General features: G+C 36.6%; 1 protein-coding gene across 1 annotated transcript; it reads right to left on the bottom strand.

Moving 5' to 3' along the window:
- Positions 1-736: 736 nt before the first annotated feature.
- LOC139777771 (DNA topoisomerase 3-beta-1-like) lies at positions 737-6,837 on the bottom strand. Its single transcript, XM_071715370.1, has 9 exons — positions 5,866-6,837; positions 5,121-5,754; positions 4,782-4,979; positions 4,469-4,611; positions 4,199-4,393; positions 3,909-4,076; positions 3,701-3,829; positions 3,450-3,568; positions 737-3,262 (listed from the first exon to the last, which is right to left on the bottom strand). The coding sequence occupies exons 5-9, from the start codon at positions 4,220-4,222 to the stop codon at positions 3,208-3,210; spliced, it is 495 nt and encodes a 164-aa protein (XP_071571471.1). The 5' UTR covers positions 4,223-4,393; positions 4,469-4,611; positions 4,782-4,979; positions 5,121-5,754; positions 5,866-6,837; the 3' UTR covers positions 737-3,207.
- Between the last annotated feature and the right edge of the window lie 8,942 nt (positions 6,838-15,779).

Genomic DNA, 15,779 nt, shown 5'->3' with positions numbered 1-15,779 from the left:
TTTCAAACGTTTGTAACTCAAGAACTGATTAATCAAATTTTAAAGAATTATATATGAAATAAGGGTAAAAAAGATTTTTAAAAAATGTGCAAGTATAAACTTGCATATTGCTTTCTCATAGTTTTTAAATGTGCAAATAGAAACTTGCACATTGCTTTCTCATAGTTTTTAAGTGTGCAAATTATAAATTTGAACATTATTTCCTCACAATTTTTAAATATGCAAATTATAAATTTGCACGTTGCTTAAGCAACATTTTATTTCGCTCACTCATAAAGCTTCCTCTATGAGGAAGCCAGATTGATAAATATCTACTAATAATTATGCATAAAAAACAGGCTTCCTCAAAGAAGAAGCTTCATGAGCGAAATAAAATATTGCTTAAGCAACGTGCAAATTTATATTTTGCATACTTAAAAATTGTGAGGAAATAATTCACACTTATATTTTTATGTATGCAATATAAGTTAACATATATGTTTTAAAAAATATTATTGAGGTGTAAAGTCTGTGTTTCTCGTTTTACAAAGCACATTAAACAAAAATCTTTTACAAAGCTTAACTATATTCAATGTAAATTTAGTGTTAAAATGTATTAAACAAGATTTGTTTGATATCAAAGAGGAAACTTTCAGTTTCATTATAGATGGTGCAACTACAGGTCAAATAAGTCAATTTTATTTTTTAAATGGAAACCCCATTTTTTAACGTTTTATGCGAAAATAGAAGTAAGAAGTAAGAAGAAATATTTTTTATTTAGAACATTTTTTAAATTAAATACAAATTTGTCGAGATAATCGGTAGATATTAATACAAAACTGAGAGAGATGATATATTTATAAATTGTTATTCTTTTACTTATCGACATTGTGATATTTTAAATATTATAAACTTTAAACAAACGGAACATGAACAACGATATTCCTTCTCAAAATTTTTTTATGACGCAAAATACACAAAATATAAAAAATTAAAAAAAAAACAGAGGGATTAGCGTTATACTGCAGGTGTACTAAATTTAAATATTTTTTTAATATTGTATACCTTTCTCTTTATTGTCCCTTCTCTTCTCTTCTCTTCTCTTTCTTTCTTCCTTCTCTATCTTTACCTTTCTCTCTTTCTATCTCTATCTTTCTGTCATTTTCTCACTTTCGATTCAACAAAATTTTTTTCTTCTTTATTTTCTGTAACTTTCGTACCTTAAGCACGAGATATAAAACACATGAATTTTTGAACGTATACACTATCGCTTATTAATTTCAATATACCCCTATATTTGTTAATTTCTCTGTAAAGGATGAACATGATACGTGTGTTTTGTACAGAAATGTTATAACATTTACTGTTATAAACACTTTCAACACTTGCATGCATTGCATTTTTATATATTATTTATATAAAAATGCGATGCATGCAAGTGAAATGTTTATAACAGCAAGTGCATTCATTTCTGTGCAAAACACGTATCATGATGCTCATCCTTTACAGAGAAATCAACAAATCTGTTGTATATTGAAATTAATGAGCGGTAGTGTATATAAAGAAGTTAAATAATATATAAATTTAAATTTAAATATATTTGCAATATAATAAATATTTTTATAATATATTATATCTTTCTCTATATTGTTCCTTCTCTTCTCCTTCTTTCTTCTTTTTCTATCTCTATATCTTTCTCTCGTCTTAAAATACTTTTTATTTTTTTATAAACAGCTTAAGGGGATGCTGGAGCCGCAGGCGAACTCGATCAGCGTCGATAAAGAAGTGCTCACCGACTATATCTGTCCTTGTATAGACAAAGATATAGACAAGGATAGCACGCTACATTGCACGCATAAAAAATTGGGATAAAAGTAGATAAGGAAATCTGTACTTCCGTAATTTTTTCTCGTTTTCTATATAAAATCGGAGTTCCCCTGAATCATTAATGTATGTACTGCAATTCTGGAGAAGGATTTTTAATTCTGTCAAATATTAACGACGCTACGTTTCGACAAAAAAATGCCGGTAAAACAGACGGCTCCAGCATCACCTTAAGGTATCGATACAATAAATAATACTATAAAAGCTACATTTGGATGGAACGGTAATAATTTACACATTTTACCTCTATAATTATGTTAAAATCATAATAGCGTAATGAAAACGATTCATAGGAATAAATGTGATAGTATTTATGAAATAAAATTAAGTATGAAATATACATTTAAGAAATATTACTTTAATGATTATATTATCTTAACGCGTTATTAACATTCCATACAGGCGAAGCAAATAGATGCTATGATACAGGACACCTTTAAACAATTGTTTCATTTTCTAACATTTTTCAGATATACTGTAATATAATCGTGTAATCGTCATATTTTTTTTACACAGGAATACTAACGCAAAATTATTCGGACATTGTCACTACTAAAATTAAAAAATCAGATGAAGGGTTAGGTAATGTACATATTTTTAATTCAGATATTTGTCATTTACTACCGATCATCATTTCATAATGATACATTTGCAACGAAATAGATACGCCAGTACCCAAAACGTATATCTGTAATCTAAACACAAGTTTTTATATTCTGGAAACGATACAAGTGTCTTAAAATACTTTTTACTTGTTTCCAAGCAGCATAAAATATTGATACTCCGAATCGATCCGAACAGTATAAAAGCTACATTTAGATGGAACGATAACAATTTAGACACCCTACCTCTATAATTATGTTAAAATCATCAGATATACTATAATATAATCGTCATATTTTTTTTACACAGAAATACTAACGCAAATTATTCGAACATTGTCACTAAAAAATTAGATGAAGATAGTTTGTAATCATACAAAGATACTGTTTAGGTAATGTACACATCTTTTTAATTCACATATCCCTCATTTACTACCGATCATTATTTCATAATGATGCATTTGCAACGAAATAGATACGTCAGCAACATTCGAAACCATCGACTGGAAAAAGCATTCCTCTTGGTCTATTTGTTGTGACGAATAAAATCGTATAATTTCAGCACTAAGCAGTGGATTCACTTCAATTGATGCGATTTTAAGACAGACCTCAATTCAAAGAATCCTCGTTGTTACTAAATATGCTTACAAGGCCTGTGAATAGCGCTAATTTCCCTGCCATGCGCATATCTTTCTTTTTCGTGGCTGTATCCTGATTAGGCATCATCTTGTCCGCAATATGCTTATAGACTTTTCCATTCAGCATTAACGTAAAAAATAAAAAAGCCGTCGTACCATCTGAAATCGTTATATATAATTGTCTTAGTACTTGCAACTCGCATCAATTCTACTGTATTTAATGCTATAGGTCGCGATTTAGATTTTTCTGTGCTTTGCACACTCACTACGCTATACAAAAATTTACTTTAAATGCTGTAATCTTTTCAACGTGTTAAGATTCTTAAATATGCAAGATACAACTCACGTTGCTTGACCCTGTTTTTTAACGTGGCTTAAAAACATAGTTGCAACTTCTTTGTCAAAAGAACGTACACGATTCCAACTTAATGCAATATCTTGACCATCGGAAAACTTGACAGTTATCTAAAAAATAATTTTAAAATATTATCGTTATAAACATAGACAATCACAAATAAAAAAGAAGAATAACGAATCTCAAATTAAAATGTTTTATACAAGCATTTCGAAATAAAACATAATTATATAGTTACATACTTGCAATACCCAATATAGATCTGGCTTAAAGGTTTGAATTTCGTCGTGTCTCTGTACACAGAAACCTAACGTTGGCGTTCGGCACGGACCATAAGAAATAAGAGATACATCTAAATCTCTATGTTTACCCTAAAAGTATAATAACTTATTCATATCCTGATATTCAAATTTCATAACGCGACACAATGTAAAGACAGTTGTGCTATACTTGAAAAAATTTAGTTTGATATCTCGTAAATGCACAGCCTATTTGTAAATCTAACTCCTGACGCGCATCAACGCTTTTGGCTTCATTTTCATTGGGCTTTATCAGATTAGCCAAAGCAGATTTTATATATTTTTCCGTAATGGCAGAGAATCGTACTCGCCATATATCCTATTAAAAAGAAAGCTGTTTAATAAAAACATATTTAAATCGTAATCAGCGATCCATCGTAGAACAACAAAAAGGATCAATAGCTTCAATATCTACAAGTATGATGTGTACAAGCAACTTACATTTATATGTAATTTTCTGTGCATTCCTTGCTGCACTGCATTTATAACTTCAAAGCAAATATTTTCACCTTCCTTGTTGCAATCTAGCCATAATACTAAATAATCACAATGCGCTCCTTCTTTGGCCAAAAAGTATGGTATTTTCAGTTTCGGTACCGCTTCCTTCTTCTCAGTTGAACAGGAGAACAATTAAGCCTGAGATATACATTTAAAAAAATTCAGTTATTCTGTACATAATAAAAAACAAAACTGCAATATATCTAATCTTACCGGATCTACTTTGTCTCAGTTTTTGTATTTTCCAATAAAGTCCAATGTCATAACGTGTCCACATACAGAGGTTATTTTAAAATTTACGGTCTCAGATCTAAATTGACCTACCCATTCGTGGACGGAACAAGAGCCATTCAGTCCTAGAGATATTCGTAGAAAAAATTCATTATTATAGAAATGAGGAAGAAGGAAAGAGGAAGGTGAAGAAGGAAACAATTCAAGTTATCAACGCATGTTTTCTGGTACTACATCGCCCATTACTCAATATATTGGCCAGGGATTATACTGCCAAAGAAGGTTTTTCAGTTACCATCAAAGCGATTTTCATTTTGATGCGATATTTTCTTCATATGGCATTACAATTGACTTCTCCTTCTGTCATATGGCACCGATTCCCAATACTCTGACGGGCTTGACACGGCCAGGATTAAAAGCCTGGGCACATTCATCCCCGAATCGTGAGAGGCAAGGGGACTCATGCAAATCAAGCACCCCGAATCGTGAGGAGCTAAGAAAATAATGAATATGCAAAAGCAGTTACACAACAAGTTTTTCTTTAAGAAAATTGTGTTTTCTTTACATTAATTGATTCGTATTGTTTGCAAAAATAAAAAATACATAAATATTTATGTATTTAGCAGATACTTACGTTCAAAATCTGCAATTATAGGAGGATCCGGACCCCATGGGATACATAGCACTCGTCCAATCACCATAAAGAAGAATCCACCCCATAACGCGTTTCAAAGTATATGACTGTCCTTTGAATTCGAACCTTCCTTCTTGCTGATAATCCTGGATTCATCAAAGGCGTGCTATCTTCTTCCAAAATTTTCATCAATTCCGAATCGGAAGCGACTGATTTTTCATCTTGATTGTCTTTCATAGACAGCTTGATATCTGCCTTCATCTCGACACGTCGCAGAATCTCCGAATTTGTATCGGTAAAACTTGCCGCTTTAGTTATTTCTATCACTGGTACCAGTTCCATGTCTATCTTCGGTACATCCATTTTCTCCCAATTCTTGGCCCAAAGCTATAGTTTCGGGTGATCTTTTTTTCTATATAAATTCAAACAAATTAGTCGTTATAATGCAGACAAAAAAACTTTTCCAAGAAAGCAGACGTATAACTTTATAACTTAATGTGCCACGTTGATTTTTACGCGCAGACTGTGAAGAAGTTGTTGAATTTGTAAAAGTGCAGCAACCAAGTCATAAGAACGCTTCAACATTGCAGTCCTTTGATTTATCTTATACTGATTTCGAGTTCGGTTAGACAAGCTGCAAATTAAAAAATCAATAAATAACATATAAACAGATTACTATATATAAATAATTATAACCACACGCACAATCAAAATATAAATGTAAATATATTAATAAATAAATTACCTTGACAATTTTCCTTCCTTAATCCAATCCTGATCGTGATAATATTTCTTAGACGGCCGTAGTCGATATGGATTTTGACATATGTAACAAATGTATTTCTCAGGAACATCCTTTTCCTTTTCAATAAAATTACAATGTCCATGTTGCCAGCAGAGACAGAGATCATTAAACCGTCCTCTTCCATAAAACCACATGTGCAATTTATTATTTCTTTTCTCCGAAGTTGTTCTACTTTTACCAGTTCGCCGTTAATCATCATCATCACCCCTTCGCTCTCAATAAATAACATGTAAACAGATTACTATATATAAATAATTATAACCACACGCACAATCAAAATATAAATGTAAATATATTAATAAATAAATTACCTTGACAATTTTCCTTCCTTAATCCAGTCCTGATCGTGTTAATATTTCTTAGACGGCCGTAGTCGATATGGATTTTGACATATGTAACAAATGTATTTCTCAGGAACATCCTTTTCCTTTTCAATAAAATTACACGAACACAGAGTTAACCTCCTAACGACACGACGCGAGCTGTCACATCACGACACACACACGCACGAAGCTCGCATGAAACTCGCCGCGATCTCGCGATCACCCGGCTTCGACCGGCCAATCAGACACGCGGAAAAGCGACAACACTACGTGCGATATATTCGACTCCAAACAACAACTTCTCGCGTCTCCATGACTTTTTTTATATAGGAGGATGCGTAACACTACAAAATGCATGATATCAGTACAAAATTACCTTTTTCAAAAAAGGTAAAAAAAGGCGCCAAGTACACGCGTGGTTGTTACCTCGAAAAAAACCAAGTGGTAGTATCATTAATTTTAAATTCAAAAATAAATTAAATCTATTCTAACCTAGGTGGTAGTAGCTTTAATTTTTCTTAACAAAATTATTATATTACAAAATTGTTACTTTATTCAATCCAAGTGATATCTACCTCGAAAAAACCTAAGTAACAAGTGATATCTATTTAAAAAAAAAATATGTGAAATCTTTTAATACTGCGCCAATTACAAAGAGAGAATATACATGGGACATTCCACGTCAACTGAGACAGAGCTATGCCCAAAATTTGTCACGACCAAAAAAATCGTTCCTGGGCCCAAAATGTTCGTACTCTTATGTACTTTCGAAGGTCACATGGCGCTTGCGGAAAATTCAAAATGGCAGTCAATAGGGAGCCCATTAACCCCATTAAATATCACATTTTATCCGGAAAATGACGATCCCCAAAATTTGTCACGACCAAAAAAATCGTTTTAGGGCTCAAAATGTTCGTACTCTCATGTGCTTTCGAAGGTCACATGGCGTTTGCGGAAAATTCAAAATGGCGGATTAAATATGGCCGCCCGTAAAGAAATGTCACTTGATTCGGATGAAACTCGGTACTAGGGGGTTTTTGAGGTCGCTAATTCCGAATGTGAAGTCGAAATTTAAAAATTCAAAATGGCGGATTAAATATGGCCGCCCGTAATGCAGAAATGTCACTTGATTCGGATGAAACTCGGTACTAGGGGGTTTTCGAGGTCGCTGATTCCGAATGTAAAGTCGAAATTCGGAAATTCAAGATGGCGGATTAAATATGGCCGCCCGTAATGCAAAAATGTCACTTGATTCGGATGAAACTCGGTACTAGGGGGTTTTCGAGGTCGCTGATTCCAAATGTAAAGTCGAAATTCGGAAATTCAAGATGGCGGTCAATAGGGAGCCCATTACCCCCATTAAATATCACATTTCATGCGGAAAATGACGATCCCCAAGTTGATGATCATCATTCATTGAATCGTTGTTTGTATCTTGAACATATTTCATATAACATAAAATTGTAATTATGTGGAAAGCTCTCTGCGTTTACCAGGGTTGAGACAAAGAGGCACTTGCAGTTGTTCAATATTAAACGTTATAAAATTGTACATCTTATATAATCTTATCATATCTAATCAAACAAATAACAAAATAAAATTTTAAAAATTTTAAAAATTCAAAAATAAAAATAATAAAATATAAAAAATAAATAAAAAAAGAAAGTAATGCGGGCTTTGAATATTGATATTGAAGACAGTCTCAACCCTGGTAAACGCAGAGAGCTTTCCACATAATTACAATTTTATGTTATATGAAATATGTTTAAGATACAAACAACGATTCAATGAATGATGATCATCAACTTGGGGATCGTCATTTTCCGCATGAAATGTGATATTTAATGGGGTTAATGGGCTCCCTATTGACCGCCATCTTGAATTTCCGAATTTCGACTTTACATTCGGAATCAGCGACCTCGAAAACCCCCTAGTACCGAGTTTCATCCGAATCAAGTGACATTTCTGCATTACGGGCGGCAATATTTAATCCGCCATCTTGAATTTCCGAATTTCGACTTTACATTCGGAATCAGCGACCTCGAAAACCCCCTAGTACCGAGTTTCATCCGAATCAAGTGACATTTTTTTACGGGCGGCCATATTTAATCCGCCATTTTGAATTTTCCGCAAACGCCATGTGACCTTCGAAAGTACATGGGAGTACGAACATTTTGAGCCCTAAAACGATTTTTTTGGTCGTGACAAATTTTGGGGATCGTCATTTTCCGGATGAAATGTGATATTTAATGGGGTTAATGGGCTCCCTATTGACCGCCATTTTGAATTTTCCGCAAGCGCCATGTGACCTTCGAAAGTACATGAGAGTACGAACATTTTGAGCCCAGGAACGATTTTTTTGGTCGTGACAAATTTTGGGGATAGCTCTGTCTCAGTTGACGTGGAATGTCCCATATATACATATATACCTTAACAAAATTATTATTATATCACAAAATTGCGTTACCAAACTCAATCCAAGTGATACGTATACCAACCTAAGTGGTAGTAGCCTTATTTCTCCTTATACAAAATTATATCACAAAATTGCGTTGCCTAATTCAACCTAAGTAATATGTTATTTCAAAAAAATATATCAAATCTTTAAATTGCGCCAACTACAAAGAGAATATATATATTGCTTTAAAAAATAATTGATGTGCTACTTTAAAAAAAATAAAACTCAAGTGGTACGTATATCTTTGTATTCCCATTCAAGTGTCTTCCCATTCCAATCCAAGCTTTAATTTTTTTTATAATATTACAAAGAATCATTTTAATCACAAAGAATTAAAGAGATAACAGTATAAAATAAAAATATTTAATTAAAATAAAATAAATACATTTTTCTTGTAAAAAAACTTGGCGCTGCTAGACTTCGAAATTTAAACATTAAAATTTAAACATTAGTACTAAGATTTTTGATTGAATAAAAAAACAATAAACATAATTTAGGGAAGAATGCGACAGGAGTAAAAAGCAGCGCCAAGTTTTTTTACAAGAAAAATTTATTTATTTTATTTTAATTAAATATTTTTATTTTACACTGTTATCTCTTTAATTCTTTGTGATTAAAATGATTCTTTGTAATATTATAAAAAGAATTTAAGCTTGGATTGGAATGGGAAGACACTTGAATGGGAATACAAAGATATACGTACCACTTGAGTTTTATTTTTTTTTAAGTAGCACAACAATTATTTTTTAAAGCAATATATATATTCTCTTTGTAGTTGGCGCAATTTAAAAATTTGATATATTTTTTTGAAATAACATATTACTTAGGTTGAATTAGGTAACGCAATTTTGTGATATAATTTTGTATAAGGAGAAATAAGGCTACTACCACTTAGGTTGGTATACGTATCACTTGGATTGAGTTTGGTAACGCAATTTTGTGATATAATAATAATTTTGTTAAGGTATATATATAATATATATTCTCTCTTTGTAATTGGCGCAGTATTAAAAGATTTCACATATTTTTTTTTTAATAGATACCACTTGTTGCTTAGGTTTTTTCGAGGTAGATATCACTTGGATTGAATAAAGTAACAATTTTGTAATATAATAATTTTGTTAAAAAAAATTAAATTTAATTAACCTTATAAATTTAAAAAATTATGTATTAAAATTTATAAGTGTACAAATAAAGGTATTTTGAAAAAATACATTAAATACAACAGATTTTTAACTTATAAAATTTTGTTAGAATCTTACTTATTATTACGTGATAGTTTTCAAATATGCGCAAATTACAAGTTCTAAACATTTTTCACTTCTTTTTTTTATTTTATTGTATGCTCTAAATTGAGATTATAAAAGGAGACTGACTTTAAAAAAAGTTAAAATGGCCTATTCTCATAATGTAGAATACAAAAACATGTTTATTTCATTTTGTATCATATTAATATTATTTTATTACTTTATTTAGGAATACTGTAATTGCCAATCATCTAGTGATAGGAACAACACGGATTCTGATAGTACGTCAACATAACAGTATTCGCTCATCATCCTCCAATGAAGCGTTGCCAGCAGGTATTAGAAACAATGAGCTTAGTTCTGACTCGTCATTGCATTCAGTACAAGACCAGCATATAGATATCAAACAACATAATTGTCATGAATCTTTAGTAACACACAAAAATACATTTATTGAGAAAAACGATAATCAACAATCATCGTCAATATTAGAACAGGTTAGTATGTATGTGTATTTATTGCTTTTCCCCACAGGGTTTACAAGGCGTTTTTTTTTTAAATGAGGAACGTTCCCAAACCTTTTACAAACTCCGAACTCATATCAAAAACACACAGAATCAAAACTTAAATTCAAACAATAAGAAAAACAAAAAGAAAAATATAGCTCCCCCGTGCCTGGCCATGACCTTACAATTTATTGCCCTCCCTCCCCCTCTTCTTCATCATCTTCTCCCTGGGCTTCGTCTTTCGTCCTCCTTCCTTCTCGTTACGGCTCTCCTCTATTTGGCCCATTCTCTCTTTCCCTTATCCCCCAATTCCTCGTCCGACTCCATGAGGAGTTTCTCCTCCATCCCTTTTGTTAATTCGTCCTCCTCCGTTCTCCCTGTACTCCTATGCCCCTCCAGTCTCCTTTCCATTCTCCCTTCTCTCTCCTCCCTCTCCCTATCCCTCCTTTCCACTGACTTGTCCTCCTGAATCTTTACTCCTATGTCGTTCCCTGCCTTTCTCCTCGCCTCCAGGATCCGCCATTTCTCTTCCTCATCCCTCAACTTCACCAAAATCGTAAGCCATTCACCCCTCTGCCCCACCACCATCACCTCCCTTACCACCACCTTCACCCTCAGCCCTTCCGTGAAGAGCTCCTTCACCTTCTCCCAACTAGACTCCTTGCTTCCCCATTTCGCCTTCTTGACCCTCAGAATCACATTCCTCTTTCTCAGCTCGTCCTCATTCTTTTCGCCCTCGCCTGCCCACCATTTCTTCTTTCCTGTCCCGCTCTCCTCACTCTCCTCCCTCTTTTCTTTTACCTCCACTTCGTTCTAAGCTTTCCACCTTTCTCTCCAATCTCCTTATTTTTTCCTCCATCTCCTCCATCCTCTCATCCTTCCTTCTATCGTCCTCTTTCCTCTCCTTCAGTAGCTTCCTTACTTTCTTTTCCGCGATCCTGTTCACCGCCTCTGCATTTATTCTCCCCTCACTCTCCATCTTTAATTACTCCCCTCTCCTTTACTCAGCTTTCCTCTCCCTCTCCCCCCTCTCCACCTTTTCCCCTTCCCTCTTCATCTCTTCCCTCCTCTAACTCCTCCAACTCCCCTTTTCCTTCCATTCTTTCTCCCTCTAGTTCTATCATCCAATCCTCTCCGCCTCCTTCCTCATCCAATACCCATCCCGCTTCTTGCCAACTACCATCTCCTAATTCCCAACTCCTACATTCCTCCCACACATGCTCCCACGTTTCCTCCCTATGTCCACATAACCTACATTTCTTTTCCTCCTCCGTTTCCCAGTATCTGCTCTCTCTCATCTCATTTCCTAATCTATGTTTCACCACCCTGTTCCATCTACTCTCTCCCCATCCTTTCTTCAAATATCCCGGTATACCCTCTCCTTTTACTAGCCTGTACCATTTGTTATACTCTGCTCCTTCGATCCTTTCCCATCTCTCTCTCCTTTGTTTTTCCTTGTCCCCTCCGAATAATTTGTGAAACCATCCGTTCCCGTCTTCTCTCAGCCTTCCTAGATCCTTCAATTCAACTCCTCTGTCTTCAAAGAACTTTCCTCTTTCTCTCTCCCAGCTTGAACTAACTTTCCTTTCTTTCTCCTTTCCCTTCAGCTCCTCCCAACATAGTCTTGCCAATTCACTTCCTCTACTCTCCTCCAGTTTTCTCTCAAATCTCCATGCCCTCATCCCTGCCCTCCCTCTCAACTTATCCCTTTGCAACTCCTCCCTAACGAGATACCACGACGTTCTCCCATCCACTCCCAATACCCATCTGATATACCTTTCTTCCAACCTTTCCATTCCTTCCCTTTCTTTCCATCCCCATATTTCCGCTCCATATCCCATTACCGTCCACACCAGTCTATCGAACAGCCATAATCTTTTACCCCAGTCTCTCCCAAATCTCCTCTTCCCTATCCCCCAGATCTTCCCCATCACTGCCGCTGCCTTCTTGATCCTTTCCCTTACCTGCGCTTCCTGTCCTCCATTCCTTTGAAACATGTATCCTAGATATCGAAATTCCTTCACCTCTCCTAATTCTTTTCCTTCCCATCTCCATCTTCTCTTACTGTCCCTTCCCCCTCCTTTCCTAAATCTCATTATTTTTGTCTTTCCCACGTTCAGTTCCAACCTCTTCCTGCTTAAATACCCTTCCAGTCTTTCCAGCATGCTCCTCATTTGGTCCTCGTCCTCCGCCATTAGCACTACATTATCCGCGTAGGCCAGAGTATACACCCTCTTACCTCCTAGCATCACTCCTCCCCATTTAACTCTGCCCATTTCCTGTTCCATATCCGCCAATAACACGTTAAATAGTAGCGGGCTCAATGGGCACCCCTGCCTTACCCCTCTTCCCGTCCAGAACTCTTCTCCTATTCCGTCTCCTACCCTTACCCTGCTTCTCGTCTCCCTTAGAATCTCCTCCGTTCTCCTCACCAACCCTTCCCTTATTCCCCTTTCTCTCATTGATTTTATTAGTACTCCTCTATCTACCGAATCAAACGCCGCCTTAAGGTCCACAAAACATGCTATCAGTTTTCCCCCCTTCTTTTCTAGCCTTCTGTTCACCACGTAGTTCAGCACGTATATGTTATCTATTGTTCCCATCCCTCTTCTAAAGCCTGTCTGGTTCTGCGGCACTATTCTCTTCCCCTTTATCTCCTCTCTTAACCTCTCTGCCAGAATGGCCGTGTACACCTTATATAATGACGGCATTATTGTGACACCTCTATACTCCTCCGCTTTTTTCCCTTCCCCTTTCTTTACTATTGGCGCAATTATTCCCTCCTTCCAATTTTCAGCCACCCTCCTCCTTTCCATATCTTATTTATATATTTCCATGCCCAATTCTCCAGTTCCTTCCCCCCTCGCTTCCAAACCTCGCCTGGAATCCCATCCCTTCCCATTGCTTTTCCATCCTTTAACCTCTTTACAACTCTCCTCATTTCTTCTAGGCTTATCTCCTCTTCCTCTTCCCCCTCCTTCTCTTCCCTACCTTCTTCTTTCCCTAACCTCACCCTCCCTTTCACTCCTCCCAGCAGGTTCATAAAGTGCTCTTTCCATTCCTCCTCTTCTATTCCTTCCTCAATTCCCCTCCTTTTTTTCCTCTCCTTATTTACTATTTCCCATACCTCCGCCTCCCTCCTTGCTCCCTCCGCTTTTCTCTCCCATTTCCGGTTCTCTTCTTCCTTCTTCCTCTTGCACATCTCCCTAAACCCCTTCCTCTTTTCCTTGTACTCGCTGCCCTCTCCTCTTTCTTTCCTCCAAATTATTAGATTTCTTCTTACCTCTTTCTTCGCTTCTCTACACTCCTCATCCCACCATCCTACTTTCCCCTTCTTTCCTCCCATCTCCTCCTCCACCCCTTTTATTGCCTCCTTTATTCTTGCCTCCATTTCTTCCCATTCCTTGTTCAACTCTTCCACTTTTTCTTCCATCTCTCCTATTTTTCCAATAAACCTCTTTGTTCCTTCCTCGTTCCATACCCCCCTGCTTTCCTTCTTCTCCCTCCTTTTTTTCCATCTCCCTCCTTATCTCTCCTTAAAACTATTTCCAAGGGGTGATGATCCGAGTCCACCTTATCCCCCACTATCATTTTCTCTACTTTCTCTCTTACTTCTCCTTCTCCTATAACATAGTCGATCACCGTGTCTCCTCTTCCCCCCGTGAAAGTAAACTCCCCCTCCTCGTCTCCTCTCACCTTTCCATTAAAAATCTCTCCCATCCTCTCTCTTCTATGCTATTTACCAGCATCCTCCCCTCTCTGTCTATCTTTTTATCCTTTGAACTTCTTCTTCCTCTGCACCTATCTCCCCCCTCCTCATCCTCTATCCCTCCGCCTTCTTGACCAGTCTTCGCATTGAAGTCTCCTCCAATAATCGTAAACCTTCCTTCTTCTTTCTTTTCCATTATCAGTCCCAGCTCCTGTAGTATTTCCTCCATCTCCTCTTTCTTTGCGTATACCCCTATAATATTCCACTTCTCCTTACCTATCCTAACCTTTCCCTCTATCAACCCCTCCCTTCCTCTTCCTATTTCCGTACCCTTCTCTTTTATCTCTTTCCTTATTCCCATTATCATCCCTCCTATTGCTCTCCCTTTTTTGTTTTTCTTCCTCGCCATTTGCACTCCCCATTCGTACCCTTTCGGCAGCCTACCCCTTATTCTTTCCCATCCTTTTTCTCCTATCCAAGTCTCCACCATGACTATCACATCTTCTTTTTTCAACCCCTCCTAAAACTCCTTATCTTTATTTTCCAAACCAGCTACATTCCAGAATACTATTCTCCACTCTGACTTACTTCCCCCCCTCTCTTCTCTTCTAGAGTCCGCATTGCCCTTCTCTATTTCCTCCCCTCCATCCTCCCTTCCTCCTATTCCCCCGTCTCCCTTCCTACTCCTCTCCCTCCTAATTCGCCTCCCTCCTCTTCCTTCTCTCCTCCGCTCTCCTTTCTTACCTTTCCCCTTTCATCCTTTAACACCCCCTCTTCCATGTCCCATCTCCACCATACATTTTCCAACCTTATTCTGCCCGCTTTGATCCACGTCCTCCTTCCCTCCCTTTCCTCTCTTCTTGCTATCTCTCTCAGTCTCCAATTCATCCTTCTTTCCTCCCATGATAAATTCTCCATAATTCTCTCCTTTCTCCCCGCCAGGCTCTTCTTTTTTTCCATCACCTCCCATTTTTGCTCTTCATTCTCCAGCTTCAGCAACACCATTTCCCTTCCCTTTTCTATATCCCCCCCTATTTTCTTCACCTCTATTACCTTCACTTTGACTTTCATTCCTTCCAGTAACTTTTCCGCCTCTTGTCTCCTCCCTCCCTCCTTCACTTCTAAACCCCTTATCACTACATTTCTTCTTCTCTCTTTCCTCTCCTTTTTTCCAGCTTCCTCTCTATCTCTCTTATCCTCTCCACCACTTCCTCATTTTCGTTTCCTGCCTCACCTTTTTTCTCCTTCTTTCTCTCTCCTATTTCCACCTCCAATCTTTTTCCCCTTTCCTCCACCCTCTCCTCTAGCTTCTTTACTCTCTCTTCCAGCGCTTCTCTCTGTTTCTTCCATATTTCCTCACTTCTCTTCAGTTCCTCCTTCAGTCCCTTAATTTCGTTTTTTATTTCCTCTTTATCTTTTTTCCTTTCCTTCTCTTGTTCTTCCATTCTCCTTAGAATCTCCTTAAACATCTCTTCTGCCGCCGTGTTTTCTTTATCCTCTTCTCCCTTTTTAACCTTCGCTGGCGGTAGAGATGCGCACGAGACGAGATAAATCTCGATCTCGTCTCGATCTCGTCTCAAAATCGGGACGAGATTCAAGATCGAGATTACT

Source organism: Temnothorax nylanderi, unplaced genomic scaffold, assembly GCF_030848795.1.
Source record: "Temnothorax nylanderi isolate EJ_2023f unplaced genomic scaffold, tnyl_v1.0 TNYL_tig0161_pilon, whole genome shotgun sequence".
In the NCBI taxonomy this organism is placed as follows: domain Eukaryota; kingdom Metazoa; phylum Arthropoda; class Insecta; order Hymenoptera; family Formicidae; genus Temnothorax; species Temnothorax nylanderi.
Note: the sequence above shows the minus strand (reverse complement) of the source record. Positions and strands in the feature narration are given on the sequence as shown.

What these genes read in the sequence shown, in the direction of transcription:
- LOC139777771 (XM_071715370.1), bottom strand. Translation starts at nt 4,222, where the DNA reads ATGCACAGAAAATTACATATAAAT. An exon ending in ATCAAACTAAATTTTTTCAA is followed by an intron (nt 3,830 to 3,908) that starts GTATAGCACAAC and finishes TTATACTTTTAG; the next exon opens with GGTAAACATAGAGATTTAGA. An exon ending in AAAAAACAGGGTCAAGCAAC is followed by an intron (nt 3,263 to 3,449) that starts GTGAGTTGTATC and finishes TAACGATTTCAG; the next exon opens with ATGGTACGACGGCTTTTTTA.